The sequence below is a fragment of the Uranotaenia lowii genome, chromosome 2 (assembly GCF_029784155.1).
Source record: "Uranotaenia lowii strain MFRU-FL chromosome 2, ASM2978415v1, whole genome shotgun sequence".
NCBI lineage: Eukaryota > Metazoa > Arthropoda > Insecta > Diptera > Culicidae > Uranotaenia > Uranotaenia lowii.
The window spans coordinates 6,126,131-6,147,824 of record NC_073692.1 but is presented as its reverse complement, the minus strand read 5'-3'; the positions used below and the strand labels follow the sequence as shown (position 1 = coordinate 6,147,824).

Here is a 21,694-nt window from a genome sequence, read left to right as displayed (position 1 = left end):
GATTTGACTGATAATTTCTCGCAAAACTGGATCTGATTTGTTAGCAAAACTGATAGCGATTTTTTTTTGGCAAATTTTATGGTCAACTGTCTGGGAAACTTTATGGAGGAACGAAATCGCGTGGAAATAATTCAAGTTGTTAAGGAACTGTGTGAACTCGTAAATTGGGGGTCGTGCAGTAAAAATTGTCTGCGAGATAAGGTGCTCATACACTTGATATCAATCAAGTTGCTTTACACAAAGTGGCTTCACACGAAATTTGCAGTAAATTTTTTTAATGTTCAGGATCAGGAATTTCAAATTTAAAATCAACACAAGAAATCGTAATCACTGCGGTTTTTCTCATTATAAGCAAAGATTTCTTTTATTTGGATAATCGAGAGTCGAACTATATATTTGACACTTCACGGTTAAAAATTCATCTGAAACTACAAAAAAGTCACACTTTCTTTTTCGAAAAAATAGTTGGATGGATGGATTAAAATTTATGACATTTCACTAAAACGACCTAGTAATTCAAGGTTTTGAGACGATCTGCCTAATTGTTTTTCGAGAGAAGTAAGTCATGACTTTTTGGTGTAGCACGCGTTTTTCTTTTCCTCCATCAACAATGTTATTGAAATTTAAGCTTAACTAGGAATTCAAAAAACTAGTGAAAAATGTTTCAATAAGTGACCGGTGAGAGTTGCCGAAGTATTTCCCGGTGTATTTAAGAATATTAATGCCTGGTTAGGAGGAGTGATGAACGTGGTATATTCTGATAGTAGGTACATATATTTCCAGTGCTGTGGGGAGGGAGTTTTGTGTTTTCTTGGCTGGTTTAGTATGCGGAAAATTGGGCAGTTTAAGCCATTTTGGTTTGCGATGAAGAAAAGTGTAAATAGTGAGGATAAATATTGCGAACAAATAATTTGTGAATGGCATTTGCAGCAATTTTGGTAAAACCAATTTTTCAACCATCCCACCAAGTTTTAGGTGGTTTCAAATGGAGAAAACATGTGCACAGATGCAGTTAAATTGTAAATCCATGTTGAAAAAAGGGTTAAGTTTTGAATTGTAATCATGTGATTGTTCTAGAGAAATATTGTTTTTTATTCAAACGTATATAAAAGCCGATTTTAAAGAAATTCCGGAGTTGGAGTTTTTTACCGGCAAGATCTTTTTTGATGTGGACGACAAATTTAAGAAGAAGAAAATGTCAAAGTTCGCCTCCAAATTTCTCGTTTGGCAGGCCATTGACTCTTGCGAACTGAGCCTTTCATGACAAAGCGCACAGTAAATGGTGAGATCTACAAATCTGAGCTCTTGCAGCAGCACGACGAAGATCCGCTATTTTGGTCAGATTTGGCATCATGCAAAGTGTTTTAAAAGTGTGTTTTAAGCAAGATCTTGGAACAACTTCTTGCAGCTCGTGTTACGCAATACCTGAAACAGCACCATTTGTTGTATAGTTATCAATACGGGTTCCGGGAAGGCTCAAGCACACTAACCGCAGCGACCGAACTGGTCGACGATATTCACACTGCCCTTGAGCATCGAAAATTCATGGGGGTGTTGTTCCTTGATTTAAAGAAGGCGTTCGATACTGTTAGCAGCGCCAAGTCGAACCCCTCGGTTGATCGAAAACGATCATCGACGATCAAGTGACAGATCGGAACACACGGTTGATAGATAGATAGAGTGACGAAGCATTTATCAGATTTTCCTAAGAGTTCACAGTGATGATCAGCCAAGCAGTTTTTTCCTGCATTTGAAGTTATAATTCTTGTAATTTGATAGCGTTTATTTGCGGTGTAGTAACGGTGAGAATAATTGGACTTTGCTATCGATCATTTAACTTAAATAAGTATTTTATATCCTGTAGCCAGCGTAGTAAGAAGTGCGCGTTTGTAAACGATCAAGTTGAGGTTGAGGTTATCCTTTCATTGAATTTTCTTAACCGGTAAGGTCAATCACAATTTGAACTCCTATAATTGAAATTAATTAAATTAACATGATCCTACAGTCTATAAATATCTCCGGTATATTGTTGATGAGAATCGCCGTGAATTAAAGTAATATCTACACTAAATGTAAGTTACCAAATCCACATTGTAATTCCATTCTCAGAACTCACTTCAACAAAATCTTTACAGGAGATTTTTAATCGTACGTTAATAAACACACTGATTCAAAATCCAGAAACTACATATTCTTTTAAAATCGGCAATCTCAACAGATACGATCGATCATTCGATACTGCTCAAGAAACTGGATGTGCATGGAATCAGGGGTATAGCGAATTCTCTCTTTGCAAGCTATCTCACGAACAGGAGACAGTTTGTGCAAATCAACCGCACGACAAGTGATTTGAGAAACCTACCAGTTGGAGTTCCTCAAGGCTTCAATTTGGGGCCCCTTCTCTTCATCTTGTACGTAAACGACTTAAACAAACTTCAGCTGAATGATAAATCTAGACTTTTTGCTGCGACACTTCATTTTCGTATGAACACACTGATGTTAGCAGAATAAAATCTACAATGTCAGAGGATCTCGTTACTTTACAAGGATATTTCGACGCTGACTGTCTCTGAACCTTGAAAAAACTAAATACAACCTCTTCAAATCAACGAATCGGAAAATCGACTGTCATAGCCAGCTCCAAGTTGGCCAAACGGTGATTGAAAAGGTCAAAAGTTTCAAGTACTTCTGACTGATCTTTGACGAACTTATCAAATGGGATGTCAAAATAGAACGTTACGGAAGAAATTTAGTGCTATACACAGCATAATGTGGAAGATATCGAGATTCGTTCCTACCAAAAATCTCATTTGCCTGTATCATGCATTTGTGCAATCTAAATTGCAATAAATGGTTTCCATTTGGGGAGCCGCAAGAAAAACCAATATAAGATAACTACAAGCTATGCAAAATATATGCCTCAAGGCGGATTATAAAAAATCCAGACTTTTCGACACGCTTAGCTTGTTCCAAGATGCATCGCCGTCTATTCTACCTATAGCCGGACTAAGAGAACTTCAGAGTGTCGTAGAGATCCACAACCTGCTGCACAATCCGCTGTTCCACCACAACAAACAACTTTTGTATCAGGATCATAGGTTTCCAACACGTTCGATAGGAAATCTAATACAAATAAGGGCGAACACCGAGCATATGAAGAGATCTCCTGAGTATTTTAGCAAAATGAAGTACAACAGTCTACCACAACACCTGAAACTCATAGGAAATAGAGCTAGCTTCAAACGACAAGTAACAGTCCACCTGAGGACTAATTTAAATAACTTACTAGTGTAAAGTTATAAAAACAAACTCGATCGCTCAATCAGCCACAGATCCATCAATTCTCCAAAGCCTCCCTAACAGAGGGTAATCTCACTGGAGGCTCAAAAAATGTCAAGTTCATCACTTTAAAGATTACTTTCACTAATTGCCAATTGTTTTATGCCTTCAGGAGCATGGTCTTGAAAATAACCAACTCCCGGGGGCTTTTCCCTGCTCTATTGAAAAAAGTGTCTGTGGTAGGAGGCCTATTCTGGGTATTTTGTCTCAAAGGACATGAACCCGCCAAACTGTCCGGAGCTGCGCCCGGTGGAGCAGTACTGGGCAATAATGAAGCGGGAACTTCGGAAGAGCAAGAAGACAGTCAAAGACGAGAAGGATATGTTAAGAAAATGGAGAAAAAAACTCAGAAACTAGTACAGGATGACACCGTCAAGACTTTGATGGGGGACATCAAGCGAAAATAGGTTCAATTTTACACTCAAGGCTCCATCGATTAACTTTTCTTTTGATTTTTGAAATAAATATATGTATAGAACTGCCCTAAAATTTCGGTTTGGACATTTTCAGTGTCGCAATAATTTCGTGTTCAACCTTTACACATAAAATATTTTGAAACTGGATATGAAAAAAATCAAAGCACTAAAATAAGTGCGCTTGAGCTCAAAATCCCGATGTTTCAAAAAATATTCTGCTACCCCGCATTTTCCCAATCGAATTTATATCCTTATTTTTCCGGTTGGCAAACCAGAATAAACGCCCATGTGAATGTAAATCGTCTGAGAAATTTTTGGTCATGATGAAATGAAAAAACTTTAAAATTAATATTTAAGGCTTATGTTTTCGACCGTGGATGAAATAAAGAAATTTGAATTTGGCTTTTTCGATCTTGGATGAAGATCAAACAACGATTGTTTTTGAAATACCTCCAAGACCAGGAAGTTCTTCAAAAACAACAGACCGCAAATTCCCTTGAAAAAGTCTTATAAAACTGGTCGAAACGTCGGTTTTTATCAAAAACTATCGTTGTTTGATCAATATCCAAGTCCAAAAAAGTCAAATTCAAATTTCAATTAAAAACTCATTAGATTCATGATAGTTAGCCAATGAAGAAGTTTTTGTAACTAAATTAACCAATAAACACCCAAGAAAATCCCTCTGTTGTGTTGTGAGCCTACTTGGTTGAAAGATTCAACTTAATCAAAGCAATCGAAAGATTCCTTTTAATTCAACCACGATAAATGAATAGTTCATATACCGGTATTTCGAAAGCAACTTACTACCTTCTTCAGTGAGCTTTTTCGATTGATTCGAATGGAATTTATTCGAGTTCAATCGAAAACGCTCACTGAAGAAGGTAGTATGTTGCTATCGAAATATCGGAATATGAACTTTTCATTTACCGTGGTTGAATTAAAAGGAATCTTTCGATTGCTTTGATTAAGAAAATCCCAGTGGAAGACAACTTAACTGCTGGGAATCAACGATTCGACCGAATAGTCAATCATTGAGAAGATCTAGTGGATCTGCGGTTAGTTAAAATTTGACAAAAAAATTAAGAATTTGGATTCCATGAAGGTGAGGAATATGAAAGGCTTAATCATTAGCAATTCAATATTTTTTTTACAGCTGACAAAGCCACAGGTCTGACTTCATGTCTACAAAGAAAATTAGTTTTCCATCGTTGAAATGAAATACGGTGGTCAAATCGTGTGGAACATATATACTCGAAGAATTTAACATCGAAACACTGCATCATTAGACGATTCCCTGTCTATATCAATGTTGAGTAGCCAAAAACACCAATTGTGGTGGTTTTGTAACTCAATTCGATCAAAGAAGTAGTGTATATATTCGAAAAAATTCAACACTTTGATTTGTGAATAACTTTTTAATGCATTGATGGAATTGGATGAAATTTTCAGTGAAGCTACCTAGTGATGTAATGTAGATATATGTGTATCTGGTGACAATCTGTAAAGTGGTTTTTATGATAGCGTCCAATACTGTAGTTCAAACGCTATCGATTAAAGTCTGCTTCATTTAATATTGGAACAAATTCTTTTGCTCATTGTGGCGCTCCTACTGGACGGATTTGGAAACTTTTTTTCACCCACGTGTCGGGAAATTCATTACCTTTCACCATGTATTTATGTCATAACACCAAACGATAGCATTTTGTAAACAACCGCCATGGAAGCCGAACGGAGAGATCAAATTGTGCACAGTTTTCTTGAAAATCCATTGTTGTCGGCATCGAAGCTAGCTAAACAGCTTAAAATGCTCAGAAATACCGTATGGCGTGTTATCAAGCAGTACAAGGAAACATTGACGACGGCTCGGAAGCCGTATTCGAAGCGTCGGAGTGGAACTGTCGACCGGAAACTGCGTGGGAAAGTCATCAAGGCCGTCAAGAGGAATCCCAATCTTTCAGACCGCGATTTGGCCAATAAGTTCCAGGCCGCTCACAGTACGGTGCGACGAATTCGTCTCCGGGAAGGAATAAGGTCATTCCGAGCCAGCAAACAGCCAAATCGGACGCTGAAGCAGAACAATGTGGCCAGAATCCGTGCTCGAAAGCTGTACGACCAAGTGCTGACCAAGTTCGACGGATGTATTCTGATGGACGATGAGACCTACGTGAAGGCCGACTTTGGGCAAATCCCAGGTCAAAAATTTTATTTGGCGACGGCTCGGGGGGATGTACCTGCAAAATTTAAGTTCGTGTTTGCGGATAAATTCGCCCGCAAGTACATGATTTGGCAGGGGATATGCAGTTGTGGACAGAAAACCAAAGTCTTTCTCACTGACAAGACAATGACATCAAAAGTCTACAAAAAAGAGTGCCTATAGAAACGGATTCTGCCGTTTATTCGTGCCCACGACCGTCCAGTAATATTTTGGCCGGACCTCGCAAGCTGCCATTACAGCAAAACGGTTATGGAATGGTACGCAACGAACGGGGTCAGCGTAATACCGAAGGACCTCAACCCCCCAAACTGCCCCCAGTTCCGGCCGATAGAGAAATACTGGGCAATCACGAAGCGGAGGCTTAAGGCAAAGGGAAAACTTGTTAGGAACATGACTCAAATGAAGAACTGGTGGAATCAAATCGCCAAAACAGTGGACGAAAAGGGTGTGCGCCGCCTAATATGCCGTATTACGGGAAAAGTACGAGAATTTCTTCGAAACAGCAATGAATAATTTTTTTAATTTTTTGTTTATGAAAGAGTAAAGAAAATGCTACATTTGTATGAAAAACAAATTATGAATTCGTTAATAAATGACTGAACTACACGCAATTGTTTGTGTTCCAATATTAAATGAAGCAGACTTTAAGCAATTTACAAGCTTATACTGTAGTTCATTGACAAAAAAATTTGGGCAGAATCGAGAGAAATCCAGAAAAATCCCATTGGGAGACCCAAAAGCAGCTGGAAATCAACTATTCGACCAAAATTCACAAGCTAAATTGTTTTGGAAGTCCTAAGGGATCCAATAGAGATCTAAAATTTGAATAAAAGTTAAGATGATTGATTTCATAGAGTTAAGGAATGAGAGAGGTTTTTTCAAGCTGTGTCCGGGAATATCAACAAAGGAAGTGATAAAAAAGATAAGTTTTTCTGACTGATTTGTCTAGCAGACTGAAAAACAGACCTGACTTAATTTCTTCAAGGTAGAAAAGCTGCCCGCCGGTGCAATAAACAAAATACGGTGGTCAAATCGTGCCCAAAATTTTCGGACTGCTAGTGGGGAGATATTTTGAAAATAATCGTAATGGACAGCAAAACGAACTCTCTAGCGGTCACCTGGCAGGTTTCCAACCAGAAACTTTTCGTTGATAGGTCTCGCCTGTGTTTTCCGGAGATAAACAAGGAGAAAAAAACGAAAAAAAATAATGTTTAGTACTTAAGGACGCTAACGATCTGCAAATCACTCAGTGTTTCATAACGATTGACACGATGAATGGCTAAAAATACAAAGTAGACTGCCTCCAAATGCGACCATTTTCTCTGCGAAGCACTTCAATAGGTCCCACAAAGTTAAGTTTATACTATGTTTAAGTTGTTTTTAAAAAACATTTTCCCTTTTGTTTTGCGCCATTTCCTATACTTCTGTATGTAAAAGATCTTAGTTGAATGAAAATTAGTTTATGAAAACTGGTTCTAAATATTCGTTGAAATAAATCTCAACAAGATCTCCACTTAAGTGCCTAAATTTCGTCACTGACATTGAGCAAACAAATGGCGAGGAAAATCGATGACGGTGTTGAAAAAACAAATAGCAGCGTCGACTGGTCATTGATTTTTGCGTTATCTGCTTCTTTCAGTCCGTGTGAGAAACTTTCTCGAAAACATTCGAAAGATGGGGAAAGTTTGTATTTTTTTTTTTCATACAATGCCAATCTTTTTCGCTACACAATGAAATCTCTTCGCGATGACTTTTGTTTCATCTTTTTCGTTCATGGAGTAAATTCTGAGGCTTCCAAATTTTAATCGAACAGTTACCAAATTTAGGCGAGACTTTCATATATGTTTGAAGTGACAGTGAGTTTTTTCCTGTTTGAAATAATCCTCGTTAGAAAAGTATGAATTTCATCATCATCATTTTTCATTCACTGAAGCTCATCGTCACACTTATGACATCACACATGCACTAATGATTATGTACCATTTGAGTAATTATTGAGCAATCACGATAAAAAAATGAACTTTTCAAAACACCAAATACGACTAGAAAAGCAAATTTTCCACTGCCGAACTAGAAACTCAACTCAAATCTTCAACTTTTTCCAAAATGGACCACTAAAAAAAGGCGAACGCGTACATCGTATCATCCCGAAACAGTCAAAGATTGACAAAGGGCGAGGACAAAATAGTCAGTGTGTTCTGCTTCTGCTCTGGTTCAGTCAGAAGAATACAATTTTCGCAATTTCTAACCCAGCATTTTTCACTCAGCTTCTCTCTCGGTCTTTTGTTTTCTCTCTCCCGGGTGGACCACAATCTTCCTCACTCTCATTTTCCAGCATCCGAAAAGTTGTGATAACTTTTCGAGCCACACGACGGAAAACAACGATTGGGAGGCTGTGGAAGTTGGGACGAAATTTCTGAATGAAACGCACAGATACGTTCCTCGATTGAGAAACTGACTGACTGACTGGCAGTGCGTCTACTTTTGAGATTCTTCTTTGTTTATCTCTCGATATTTTCACGTGTTCATCCCAATCAAAGCTTGGTGGGGTAGACTACGGCTACGGGTAATAAGTATTAATCACATCACTAACCGTCGGAAAACTCAGCACGTCACTGCATGAGATAGCATAATACGAGATGGTTTTCCGGACTGGCTTTTCCCCCTTCCAACGAGCGCCACTTGGGTAAACAATTGAAACACTTTCCCACCAGCGAGCGAACAATTGAGTAGGTCACCAAAATGTGCACAACGACGCTTGAAAAAATTCTTGGGGATTCCCCCGTTCTTCCTGTCAAAACAGATACACAAAACAACCACCGTTTCCGATTACAGACGAACGGCAACTGAGTCAAACGACGGGATTAGTTTTCCACTTTTGTATGGTCGTCGTCGTCCATCGGATTCGATTCGGAAAACGCTGACCTCACTCATACACAACACTGCGGTTTTAGTTTACTCTCCCACTAGACATACTCGACAAAAGCGAGGGAGAGCGAAATTCCCGCATTCTCTGCTAGCTTGTTGTTTTTCTCTGTATATTTTGCGATTTTCCCAATCGCGGGAAAATCAAAGCATGCATTGCTCGGGTGGCGTTCGGTGTGCTCATGGTTTTCCTGCTGACGGCCGCCAGCCAACGAATGGGAGGCATTTGACCTAGTTGCCGTGGGAACACGATTGGGTCAGTGGTACCGCTGGGAACAAATTGCTTTTCTTTCCCGTTTGCGAAGGGAAAACTTCACTCGCACGGCGATTGGGTGTAGGATTCGTCTCAGCAACCTGAGAATGATTGGAATTGCTAGAGAAAAATGACAATTCCATTCAAAGGATAGGGGGATAGGTTTAGTACGAAATTATTTTCGGAATTTCAAAGTTGGTCGTTCTTGGTCGGCGTATTTTATAGGAAAAAAACTCTTCGAGATTAGTGGTTATTGTTGGGAGAAAAAAACTGCTTAATCAGCACCTCAAGACATCGAAGTTGTGTGATGAATCGAATTAAAGTTTATCCATTTTTACGAATTTCACTTTTTAATGTAGTTTTATGCATTTTTAAACGAATTTTTTCTATCGTATATAAAACTTTTCGAAAATATCAAACCGTTTCTACAAAATTTCGGAAAAACGGAATGGAAAATCTGCTTTGAATACGCCCAAAGGAAAAATTTCCAATCATCTTTGGAAGAAATACAGAAAATATAGGAACCCACATATTTTTGAGCATCCTTAAATAAAAAAAAAGCTTTTTCACATGATGCTCTGTTTAAAACAAAAGATAGATCCTAAAAAATGAGGATCTTATACATAATAACGTTCAATTCTGTTATTTTAGACCTTGTTGGAAACTAGCACCCCTGCCTGATCGCTTTCCGACAGGTCGCATAAAAAAAATCAGTTCAGTGGCTGAAACTCCAAGCGTCGCTACAATTTTTCCCGCAATTTCCATGAGTTTAATAAAAAAGAGTGTAGAACTTATATTTATCGTTACTATTCATAGTCAAAGTTCAAGTAGTTCTGTGCATATTGTAGTTCATTTAGTGGCTCTGCGATAGGAACCGCAATAGGACAATCTCGCAAAGATGTTTCCAGAATTTTATTTGCCTATACGATTTTACATTATTCGAACCTATAAATATGGTTCCAGTAACTACGAACTACCTCAGAACAAATTAAAATACCTCACTTTAGTGGTACACGAGTAACAGCTAGGTACGAACTGTGAAATCATAAATTCTTAAAGAAAATTTGCACAGTTCATCCTCACTTAAATCAACAGATAGCTAGAAACCACGCCAATTATCTAAAAGATATTATTCATGCGCCAAATCTAGGAGATGAAAACTGAATTTGTAAGTGAAATCTTAAAGCAAAATTACAGCTTGAAGCTGATCACATTCGCAGCTAAGATTCAGCAGTTTATTTTTCTCGCCCCGCAACAGAACTTGAATAGAATTCAGTACTGAAAACATCACATTTCGATGCTTGCAAAAATACAGTTTACGACCTTTATGATGAAAAATTTTCAGTCATTTTCATGGTCGCCGACATGAAGCTATTTGTAATGATACGATTCTTTTAGATTATTGAATTTATTTTTTAAGTTTTTTTTTATATATACAACTTGGTTCAATACTCTCTTTTCGGCAAATCATCTCTGACCTTTGATCTAAAATTCAGAATTCATTGGCTCTCAAGTTTGTGGGCGAGTTATCGATGAATCCAATGTATACTATGTACTAGAATATTGCTTGAATAGCATTTGCTTTATATTGACGCCCAAGTAACACAGATTTAGCCAACTAGCTTAAGGAAGTTTTTTATGGTTTTATTATTGCATTTTCTTGTGCAGCTCGTTTTAAGATGGTTTCATTACAGTCATGAAAAATGATTTTATTCGTGTTTCGACCATTTTTGTCAGGTAGTTTTGACAACGTTAATAAAGCTTTTACTGTTTTAGTTGTTTTGAAAGAGTTGTGAATGCTCTGTTAAAACTACAATGAACACAAACTTAGAAGTTTGCTCATAGCTTTCGTTTGCATGTTTTATAAAGGCACTCAGTGCCTCATCATAAAATCGCTATAAAACTTAGTGACAGTACTCGATCAAGATGTCAAAACAAGACACGATCAGGTTAGATAGAACATATTTGAATAGGAATTCCCATTTTCACACATTTTTGATAAGTTATGTGTGTTGGTTTTAAGTCAAAATAAAAAAAAAACTCCAAATTATCTATCGGAAATGGTGTGAATATCTTTACAATATTAGTATTGAGTGAAAGGGCCCAACTAGTATGAACAAAATTTGTTGCCTGACGCCATCATTAATACAAGATGGCGGCTTCCGTTTTTTTTCAAAGCTGTAAATTATTGAAAATCTCATGAAACATCCCCTATATGGGTATAAGGTGAAAAGGCCAAACGAGTAGAAGTTGAATTCCGCTGTTTGTTTGAATTCCAAGGTGGAGGCTACTTGAAAATAATGTCAATGAATTAAAATCGCTTAAAACTCTTACAATATCGATATAAGTTGAAAGGGATCAACAAGTAGAAGGCGAATTGCACTATCTGACGCCATCTTGGAATCCAAGACGGCGTCTTCCGATTCACTTTAAAAATGCTATAAATCACTGAAAATCGCATGAAACTGCCACAATATGAGTATAAGCCGCCGACCGTGGCCTAGAGGATAGCGTTCAAGTCTTCTAAGCCAGAGGTCATGAGATCGAGGCTAGGTCACGGCATACATAGTACTCTTTCTGTGGGTTGGTGGTGTTAGCATTAGTGAGATGCTAGCCATTAAATCCTTGAAAGATGTACGATTTAGTCTTATTATTTTTTATTTACATAGTATTCCGTCTCACGACATAACTTGACGAACATAATTCCTAAAATTCACTCGGTTCATAGCAACCGTTCTCCAATTTCTCGGGCACCCCACGTTCGCCAGATCACGCTCCACTTGGTCTAACCACCGCGTGGTACCAGCTGGGGTGCGAGCAACCTTAGCGGGGATCGGGTACCCAACCCCGGTGGATGCTTTGGTCGCATGCAGAATGAGTTAGGGGGCTTCGTACGCGTCTGTTCTCCATGTTAGGGGCGGCGTGCGGAGTGCAACAACGTCCTGGTGGTGTTCGGAACCCAAAACAGCAACATCACGACGGTCCTCCTGCGAGATAGTGGGGTTAGCTGCGGGCCTTGCGAGCCTGTGACTACTAAAAAAACATAAGCAACGAATAACGAACAACAAATTTCGGATGGAAATCGGCAAAGACCCACGCGACGAAAGGGTGAGGGTATTCGGATACGATAAATGTTTCTATTGTAAATTGAAGCCCCACTTTTTTTCAGCGGAAAGATAAACTTGGCATCAAAAAGTATATGCGTACGAAAAATACTTCATGAATATTAAGCTCTCCCCTCCATTCAATGGGGAGAACGGAAGAAGGGATGGTACTTCCTTTCAAGTTTATGCATAACTCAAGAATTTACTACGCAAATGAAACCAAATTTGGTATGGGATGGTATATCAATACGAGAAATTTTTCTATGTGAAACAATTCCTTTCTTGCATTAGGATGATAAAATTGAAAATATAAGAAGGTAAGAGGAAAGCTTACATTTAACTTTTTTTTACAAAATCCGAGAAAAGGACAAAAATTACCATGAAAAATCATTTTGGTATGATTCTATGATTATCTGACACACCATCCTTCTTTCTGTGAGTAGGTACATAGGAGGAGGGAGGTGAACCCAATGCAATTTTGTTAGCATAAGTTCTCAATTCATGCTAACGAAGCCAACAAATGGAAACAAATATGGCATGGAAAGGTACTTGGTTACGAGATATGTTTCTACAATTGTTATAGACACTTACGCTTTACAGTGTAGAGAGGGGAAGAAAGGAGGAGACTTCATATACATTTTGTTGTAAAGCTTAAAAACTTATTAATCAATGGAACTATATTTGGTACAAGTGGATTTTCGGGAACGAAAAAAATGGGTATGATTATTAAAGATCACGACCTCCATTCAGCAGGGAGTGAAGGAAAAGACAGGGGGGCTCTTTTATCAGTTTAGCATACATCCAGAACATATCAAGCAAAAACAACAATATTTTATAAGTTAGATTGTTTGCGTACGATTAATTTGAGTCCCTCCAGACAGATTAAAATTATCAGATCTTTAACACAAATTAAAAGAGCAAGATTCAGAATATTATTTTAAATTATGTTATAATTTGATTTAAAATAATGCCAATAAAACAATAAAAATTTGAATAATTTTTAAAAAAATATTATTTGATTTTGAAAGGTGTAGCAAAGCACACCGGGTCAGCTAGTGGCTTATAAAAAAAAATTATAGAATTTCTATCAATTGTTCGTCAAAACATCTTCGCTGGTATGAAATTGAGACACTTCCAACAGGTAATCTTTTCATACCAAATTGTTAATTCTTCTTAAAATTTTTATACATTGAAGTTAATTTCACTTCATCCAACAAAATACATAGTTTTACGTAAAAAAACCATCTCCGTGATTTCTGGAAGAGACCAGTTCAGGTTTTGGAGTTAATTTGAGCGAAACAACAAATGTAAAATTTTTGTTTTCTGTTTAATTTGTCCAGAGCTGAATGATAAAATAATTGATATATCAGATGAATGGCGTTTTTTAGAAAACCCTTTTTCTAAAGTTACTGCGTATAGTTAAAAATGATTAATAACACTATTTTTCACAATTGATAAAAATTGTGACGATTAAAAAAAGTCATTAGTTTTGCCGTTTTTTTTTTGGTGTAAAAATTGAGAAGGTTATAAAAAATTGCAGGACAGAAGTCTTTAAGCCTTTTTTCGACACATGTGAAAGTTTTAAGAAATTTTGAAGGAACAATTAAGCCAAGTCTGAATTTTTTTCGAATCAACAACTTTTAGAAAGTTCAAATGTTGTGAAGTATTGAAGATATGCTTTGATTATAAATGCTCTAGAAATTTAAGCTGCAGCTCGTATAAAACATCATACATGGGACAGAGCTGAACTTGTACCGCTAAGAAAACCTCACGGAAAAATGCATCGAATTTGTTTTAGCTATGAACACATCACGAGCGAAAATCTCTCTTTCAAACCTAAATTGAGAATAAAATGGCCAAGTTTGAAAAAATTTCTCAGTCTTGAGCTGAAATTCTCGGAGTTTTCCCAGTTTCTCGGTGAAGCAACTGTGGGACCAAAGATGGGCTTGCTCGTAGAGCCTAGTCCACACTCGGCAACTTGAACTGCGATTCTGGTCGATGAGACTTGTTTATGTTTACATTTAGGATGCTGAAAGTCTCCCATACTTGTCGGAACACTTGATTCATGCATCTCTTCGTTAAGTTCTAAATGTAAAATAAACAAGTCTCAGTAATCCAAAATCGCTCAAGTTGCCGAGTGCGGACTAGGCTTAAGGAAAATATATGACCTATTAGAGCAAGTTCACTGGTGTTGGGGGAAAGTAGTAGAAATTTTGACACTTGTAGCACATATCGAAAATTTTACCATGCATAAATGTTTTCAAGATCTTTTGGCGTTGTATTTTTTACAGCACTGTTTCTATTCCAGTCGTATGTGATAGAAATATTGCTATTTTTGCATCACAGCATGCGAGAATACAACACGTGTTGTAAAAACTCCTGAAGGCCACAGATCTTGAAATGCTTTCGCATGGTAAAGTTTTCAAAATGTGTTAAAGGTGTCAAAATTTCTAACACTTTCTCCTAACACCAGTGAACTTGCTCTTACGAATAACCAATATACACTCTCCTAAACAGCATCTCTCCTGACGACGGCCCTCTAATACGCGCCGATTCAGCGACCAGCCGCCATCAGAGCATATCCGCATGCAACACTGCTTGCGAACGAGAACTCCAAGCAGCTCCGTTCGTATCCGGTGCCATGCATTTTACGTGCGCACAGCAACAAAATTTAAAAGTCTTCCTCGGTCCGCTTGCAACGCTGTAAGATGTAACCATATTCTCCGCCACTGGAGCTCTCCGCCGCTTGTAGTCTGCGCGGCTTGCTGTGTCTGGCTGATCTATGCCACTACACTTGATGCCGAACAAAACTGCTATTCGATATCGGTGTTGGATTACCACTGGTGGGGCCCAACCAAACGCCGATCGAAGAGCAGCGCACTCTGTTCAGCTCGACGGGCAAGCTGAGACTGAAACCGAGACGACGGCCAAGCCCTTTGATTTATACCTTCCTAAGGTAGGGAAAACAAAATCCATCAAAGCAGGCTTGATGAAGACGTCATTATCTTTTAGATAGGATATCCGTGAAATGGAAAGTTTTCGTGACGCGAGATCTGTTCGCAAATTTCAATTTGCCCCCCTATAGTGTTGCCGTAAGACGTAATTCTACGTCAAAATACTCTTGTCTGGTCGCTCATCGATCAATTTGATAGCGATAGTCGAATTTTTAAATAGCAATAAAAAATTCTTTCGAAATTCGAAATTCTTTCGAATTTTTACCCAATTATATTTTTTTCCGAAAATGGTAACGATTTTAAACGAGATGAAACTGAGATTAAAAAAATAGTCATATGAATCGTGAAAAGACAGAAAAAAATTACGACAAATTTTATTTAACATTTATGTATTTTCCTGTTTTAGTACATCCGTTTACAAAATTCAGTTTGAAAAATATTTGTTTTTCTTTAACCATTTTCCTTAACCTTAAATTGTTGTCCTCTTTTTGTTCGCACCATAGTTTAGAACAAGCACCTATTCTTTTCTGAAAGTCTAAACCATCATGATAGTCTTATTTATCAAAAAAACATAAAAACTTTTGTGAAGTCTTTGAGCATAATCAAAATTGTAAGTTGTTTAATAAGAACAAGTAAAATAAGAACGCTTAAAAAGCTTGATTGAAAGCGTAACTCGAATGATTGCGTTAATTAGCCAAAAAAGTTTGGAACTCATCGCAATTTTACGATTCCTATGAATCTCAACTTAGAGATTTACTCAGTCACGTCTATCACTTACAAGAATAGATCGATGACTGAAGCTTTGTTCAATCGTTGGTAAATATCGGTTTTATCTGGTTTCTGTCAACTGGTAGATGTTCAACGAGCCAATGTTTTGGTCGAAACTAGTCAGGTCGATGTTCAGTGGAGCAAGTTGAAACTAGTCAAAACCGATCCAGCTCAACAGCAGGATTCGTTTCGACCTGGTAGAAATCGGTCGAAGTCAATTGGAAAGAGACAGATCAACTGTCATTCCATTTCTACTTGTTTCGATCCGTTTCGACCAGACTTCATTGAACAGACTTTGAGTTTGTTTGTTTTTTGTCTAGTGTTGCCAAAAAAAAGTTGCTTTAAAAATTTATATTCATTCTAAAGCCTAGTCCACACTAGGAGACGGTTCGTCTCGAGACGGTCTCAGCGTCTCCCATTTTCTTCGAGAGACACTGAGACCGTCTCAGGTTTCCAACAACAAAAACAACAGACAACAAAGTTCGACTCATAACAAAAATCGCAATTCATGTTGCCTAGTGTGGACTAGGCTTAATATGTATCATGTCCAATAACAACTGTCTCGTACCGAACCCGAAAAAGACTCAAGCTATTGTGTTCAGTAAAACCGGAACTGTTTTGCCGAACGTGGCATCAGCTTTTAAAGCAGAAGCTGTACCACTTTCAACCTCAGTCAAGAACCTTGGAATTTACATGGACGTCAACTTCTCATGGACCCAGCAAGTGAATGACATCGTAGCAAAGGCTTTTGGTACTCTGAGAACCTTTCGTCGCTTTTCTTCCGTACTATCTCGACCTACTCGCCTCAAACTGGTTCAATCCGTAATAGTTCTTTTGTTGACGTACTGCGACATAATCTATTATCCAGGATTAACAGCTGCTCTCAAGAAGCGACTAAATATGCGTTCGGAAATACATCCTTGGTCACGAGCTGGACTCCAACTATCAACTGTGAATATGCTGTTTTATGCGACAAGTTTATCACAACATTCTTCCAGGATATGTTACCAGGATTATGTTATGCAAAAAGGACGTCAAGAGTGGACCCATGTTTATGTTTAATGTTGCCAAATACAACTGTAGCTTTATTTTATTTTTATTAATTTTGATTTATTTTCTGCACATCCTTCATCTCATCTCTACATTACTTCTCACTTCTATTTTCAATTGAAACTATTGACTCATTGACTTTTGTTTTTTTTACCAGCCTTCCCATCCAGAAGGCCATATCAAAACAAATAATCAGCAGCAGCCTTAAAAATCTTCACTTCCTCAGCCGTTCTGTCTTTTTCCACACGAAAGCCAAATCAACGCAAACAATCAGCAACAGCAGCAGCAGACTTGAAAATCTGCGCTTTCTAAGCCAATTCCGTCTTTTTTTCTATCGGAAGGCCAAATCAAAACAAACAATCAACAGCCGCAGCCTATTCCGTCTTTTTTTTTTTTTTCATCGGAAGGCCGAATCAAAACAAACAATCAACAGCCGCAGTCTTTAAAACCTGAGCTTCCAAAGCCAATTCCGTCTTTTTCCACCGGAAGGCCAAATCAAAACAAACAATCAGCAGAAGTTGCCTTAAAAATCTGCGCTTTGGAATCGCTCCGTCTTATTTATCGAAGGAACAAACAATCAAAGCATCAGCCTTGCAAATCTGTGGTCATTTTATTTACTACGCTGTTGTCGTGATTTTACAATTCTAATGAATCTCAACTCAGAGATTCACTCAGTCAAGTCTATTACTAACAAGAATAAATCAATGACTGACTTCATTTGTTTGTTTTGCTTGGTGTAGCCAAAATAACAAACGTTGCCATAGAAATCTATTTCATTCATCTTCAGTGCTGCCAAGTACAACTATTATTTTATTTTGTTTTTATTAGATTTGATTTATTTTCTGCATATCCTTTCATCTCATCTCTACTAAACTTTCGAAGAATCATCCAAGAAGGGTAGACTCTAAGTTGTTTTTCTATGATTGTTGTCGATAACTCATATTCAAAACAATCTATTTAAATTTAATTAAGGTGTTTTGGAGACGTTGGAGCAGCAATACAACAGTCTTAAAGAGAATGTTTTGGTAATTTCTTATGAAAAATATTTGTAGAATATATTGAAATCGTTTAAATGTTGAGCGACTATTTCAACAATGAGATACAATCTCAGAAGTTTATTCGCTCGAACATTCAAAACTAAATCACTTCATTCCTCACTGCCACCTGTTTAACTTTGAACCATACCAAAAAAAAATAAAAACAGTTCAAAACGAATAAAGAAAAAATAAACATTTTCCGGGACCAGTCAGGACCGGAATGTCTACCAGTCAATCGTCTTACTGATGATGAGTCATGCAAGTCATGCTTTGCTTCAGCGACGACCGACGATTTGGAGAAGCGGGAAAAAAACTTTAACTTGGGGTACACGAATAGTTTTCCTCATCTGGTTTGAGTCTGAGGGAAAATCGTCTGTTTTTTTTTTGTGTTCGCCTCACAAACCTGCACTTGGCACGGCACGCGGTTCATCACAAACTTGTTGAAACCTCGAAACACAGTCAATGTGGAGTCAACAAATTTGCTTACAGGTTCTGGGGATAGTTTTGTAGCTAATGGATCTCTCCAGGGTGGTTCGACAAAGAGCGCAATGAATTTTTGATTATTAACAAAATTGATACTTTTGAAACATACTGCAGATTCATAAAGTCATGAGGTCATGAAATCATGAGGTCATGAAGTCAGTTCTATTCTAAAAGAAGGTTTGAAGAACCTCTTAGCTGAATGAAACTATGATTTCAAGGTAGTCGATGATTCCTTTGTGGCTGAATTCAAAGAAATCGTCGACTACTTTGACGTCATGAAGTCATTAATTTAAGTGTTACAGAAAAGTGGTCCTTGGTGACTACCTTGTGGAGCATTTAGCAAGATATAAAACAAAATCGATTTTTTTATTTTATAAATAACGGCAGTTCTTCTTTATAGTTGAGAGAATGTGAGATTTTCGTAATGCTGTTACACCCTAACTTAAACGCACCCTTGTAAAAACCGTTGGCAGTTTTGTACCCTCCGATGTTCGAATTTGTTTCTCAGCGATGCTCGTTAAATGGCACAAATCGATCTCAATATCCAAACCATCATCGCGAAGAAAAAATAATAATAATAAAATGGACAGTTATTTTTGTGAGTTTCGCAAGCGAAACCCATTTCGTGACTCGGTAGTTTTCGTAACGCAGTCAGTGTAATGGATATAGAAAAAATATGTTATTGATGGAATTTGACAAAAACCAATCTGGTAGCATAGAGAAAAAAAAACATTGAAAGGTGATGAGTTGAAGTGTGCTTTACTTTTGTTGATTCTTGAGTCTTTTCATTCCTCTGCTGTTGCACTTCAGTCACGCGATTGACTCTCTTCTTCCGAACCAATCGATGGCATATCTATACATGAGTATGCCTTCAGGCTGATACATTTCCGTTTGCAGTGGCTAGATATAGGAAATATGCCATTCGTATCAAACGGTTCCGACAAAACAGAACGACTTTTGTCGATCCCGAGTACCATAAATTGCAAACTAAAGAGGCAATTCGGTTTCTTTATAGCCAGAGAAATGGTGTACATATCTTGAATTATTGCCGGTGAGGTGCTCTGTCAAGTTGCTTGTTGGGTTTTCGATAAGTGGTAGGGGAAGTGCACCTTTATTTATTTTAACTAATAGTTACAGGATTCAGAAGAGGAAATACGAACATAGTGCACAGCAGTTCGTTATTTATTTCCAAAACTCAAGACGACCTTAACTTAATAAGAGTTCACACAATCTAACCTATCAAAACGAAAAGTACATTCATTCAATGTAAACAAACGGCAATCGAAGCATGCTTTGGCTGGCACATGCGCGGTTTGATGTTTTCCAACTTGAATTGGTCATTGAATAGAGTATTGTAATTTCATAAAAAGTGAAATAAGCATTTTTTTATCAATAATTTTTTAAATTTGATTGTGAAACCAGTTTAAATGAGCAGGTTAGCAAAACAAATAAGAAAAAAATCGGTATGAGGAACAAAATTGAAAGATATTCGAAATTAGTCTGAATCAAAATGGTACTTTAAAAATTAAGAATTCAAAATAAGAAACCGAGTTGAGAATCAGAATTCAAAATAAAAGTTTCGCATTACGAAAATGTAAAATTAGAATTCGGTACCAAGAAGTCATGTAGAAGCTTGATCTCTTTGGTTGTCAGTTTCACATGTTGGCAAAAAGGTGTCCCTCATAATTGAATTATTCCAGCCGACCGAAATTGGTTGAGAATGAAAAATGACTCCGGTTTTTTTTTTCTTGAGGCCACTTCCTTCCGCCTTGGTTTTGCCTTCGAAAGTTTTGGCCGCAATCTTTTCCGGCGTCTGACATGGATCACGTTTGTCATGTTGAGGATGAGCCTAGGATTTTGCCAGCCAAAAGCCGACTTTCGAGCCACAACAAGATAGATGATGCACACTCGGAGAAACTTTTTCGAAAGCTGTCAGACGGAAACAAACGATGAAAAGACACGGAAACTTACCTCTGTCACGGAACAGCTGTTCGTACTTTCCTAATTGGTTCTGCTCCAGCCAATCGTCCACGAGGGACGAGGAGCGGCCCATCCGGTCACCACCCGGGATCGAACCCAGATTTCCCGTCGTTGATCCTCCGGCACTCCGCCCATTTGGGTACAGGATCTCGTAGTCGGCCGAATGTTCGATAAACCACTCACTCCAGACACACAGCACTAGCTTGGCCAGGGACACGGTGAACATCAAGCTCAGACCGACGGCCAGCAGGATTTTCACACATCGGACAATCATTTTCATGGAAGCCACCCACGCGAACCGGAAACTAGTTTTAAGACCACCCCTCACTCACGAAAAAACCACAACAACACTGCATAATATTATATCACCCATTAACAATTAGCAGAACGACCCAAAACTTCTGCCTTCCGCTGATAATCATAGCATGCGTTGAATTAGCACTGTTTGGAAAATTCTTCCATCGAACTAGAACTCTGTTGCCATTTTGATAAAACGACTTCTCACACACTCTGGGCTGGTTTGTGGAAACATTTTCACACGCACACACATTCACTCGGCAGGGAAAACATCAGGCTCAGAACTTTTGCTTCATTTCAGAGCGTCTGTCATCGTGGGTGGTCGAGTGAGCTGAGCTGAGCAGCGTTCATTCCCACTGGGCTGGACAATCAACGTGTGAAAAAGTTGCCGCCGCAGGAGAGAACAACAACTATGCTGATAAAGGCTGCTCCACTTGGTTGGAATGGAATGGACGCACTACTGGCTGAATGTGGGATAGGAAAACAACACTTCACCCACTCTGAGAGAAAAACGCGGTGAGAGTTAGAGAAATTGAGAAAAACGAGAACTCTGAGATGGTAAAAGCACGTGCTTTTTGGAAAATGGCTGGGTGGGAGGAAGTAGCTCTTTGTATTGGGCAAGCAGCTGTCTCGTAGTAGACCACGGCATCCTAGATCAATTTTCATCTTCATAATTCAATTTACAGTTTTTCTTGCATATAATTTATTAACCAATGGATTTTAGAATTCCATTTTTATTTTCGCAGTTTGGAATAAAGTAGTTAAACTACAAGAAATTGCAAACGTGCCTTGTTTTTTATACATTCCTGTGGAGACGACCTTACAGAAAACCCAACGGGCCGGCTACATTCGAAGAGAGAAGAAGCGCCATAA

The 21,694-nt window shown here is 38.1% G+C and overlaps 1 protein-coding gene across 5 annotated transcripts in view; it reads right to left on the bottom strand.

The window, feature by feature from the left end:
- Positions 1-21,100, bottom strand: part of LOC129745513 (apoptosis-resistant E3 ubiquitin protein ligase 1) — a 78,609-nt gene extending 57,509 nt beyond the window's left edge. For 2 of the 5 annotated variants that reach the window (XM_055738620.1, XM_055738621.1), the window contains exon 1: positions 20,516-21,100. In XM_055738620.1, coding sequence (XP_055594595.1) covers positions 20,516-20,804 — 289 coding nt within the window. In that variant the 5' untranslated portion in view covers positions 20,805-21,100. Of the gene's footprint in view, positions 1-7,950; positions 8,441-8,563; positions 8,801-20,515 lie in introns of those variants that run through there. The other 3 variants (XM_055738624.1, XM_055738625.1, XM_055738623.1) reach the window with 2 other exon arrangements.
- Between the last annotated feature and the right edge of the window lie 594 nt (positions 21,101-21,694).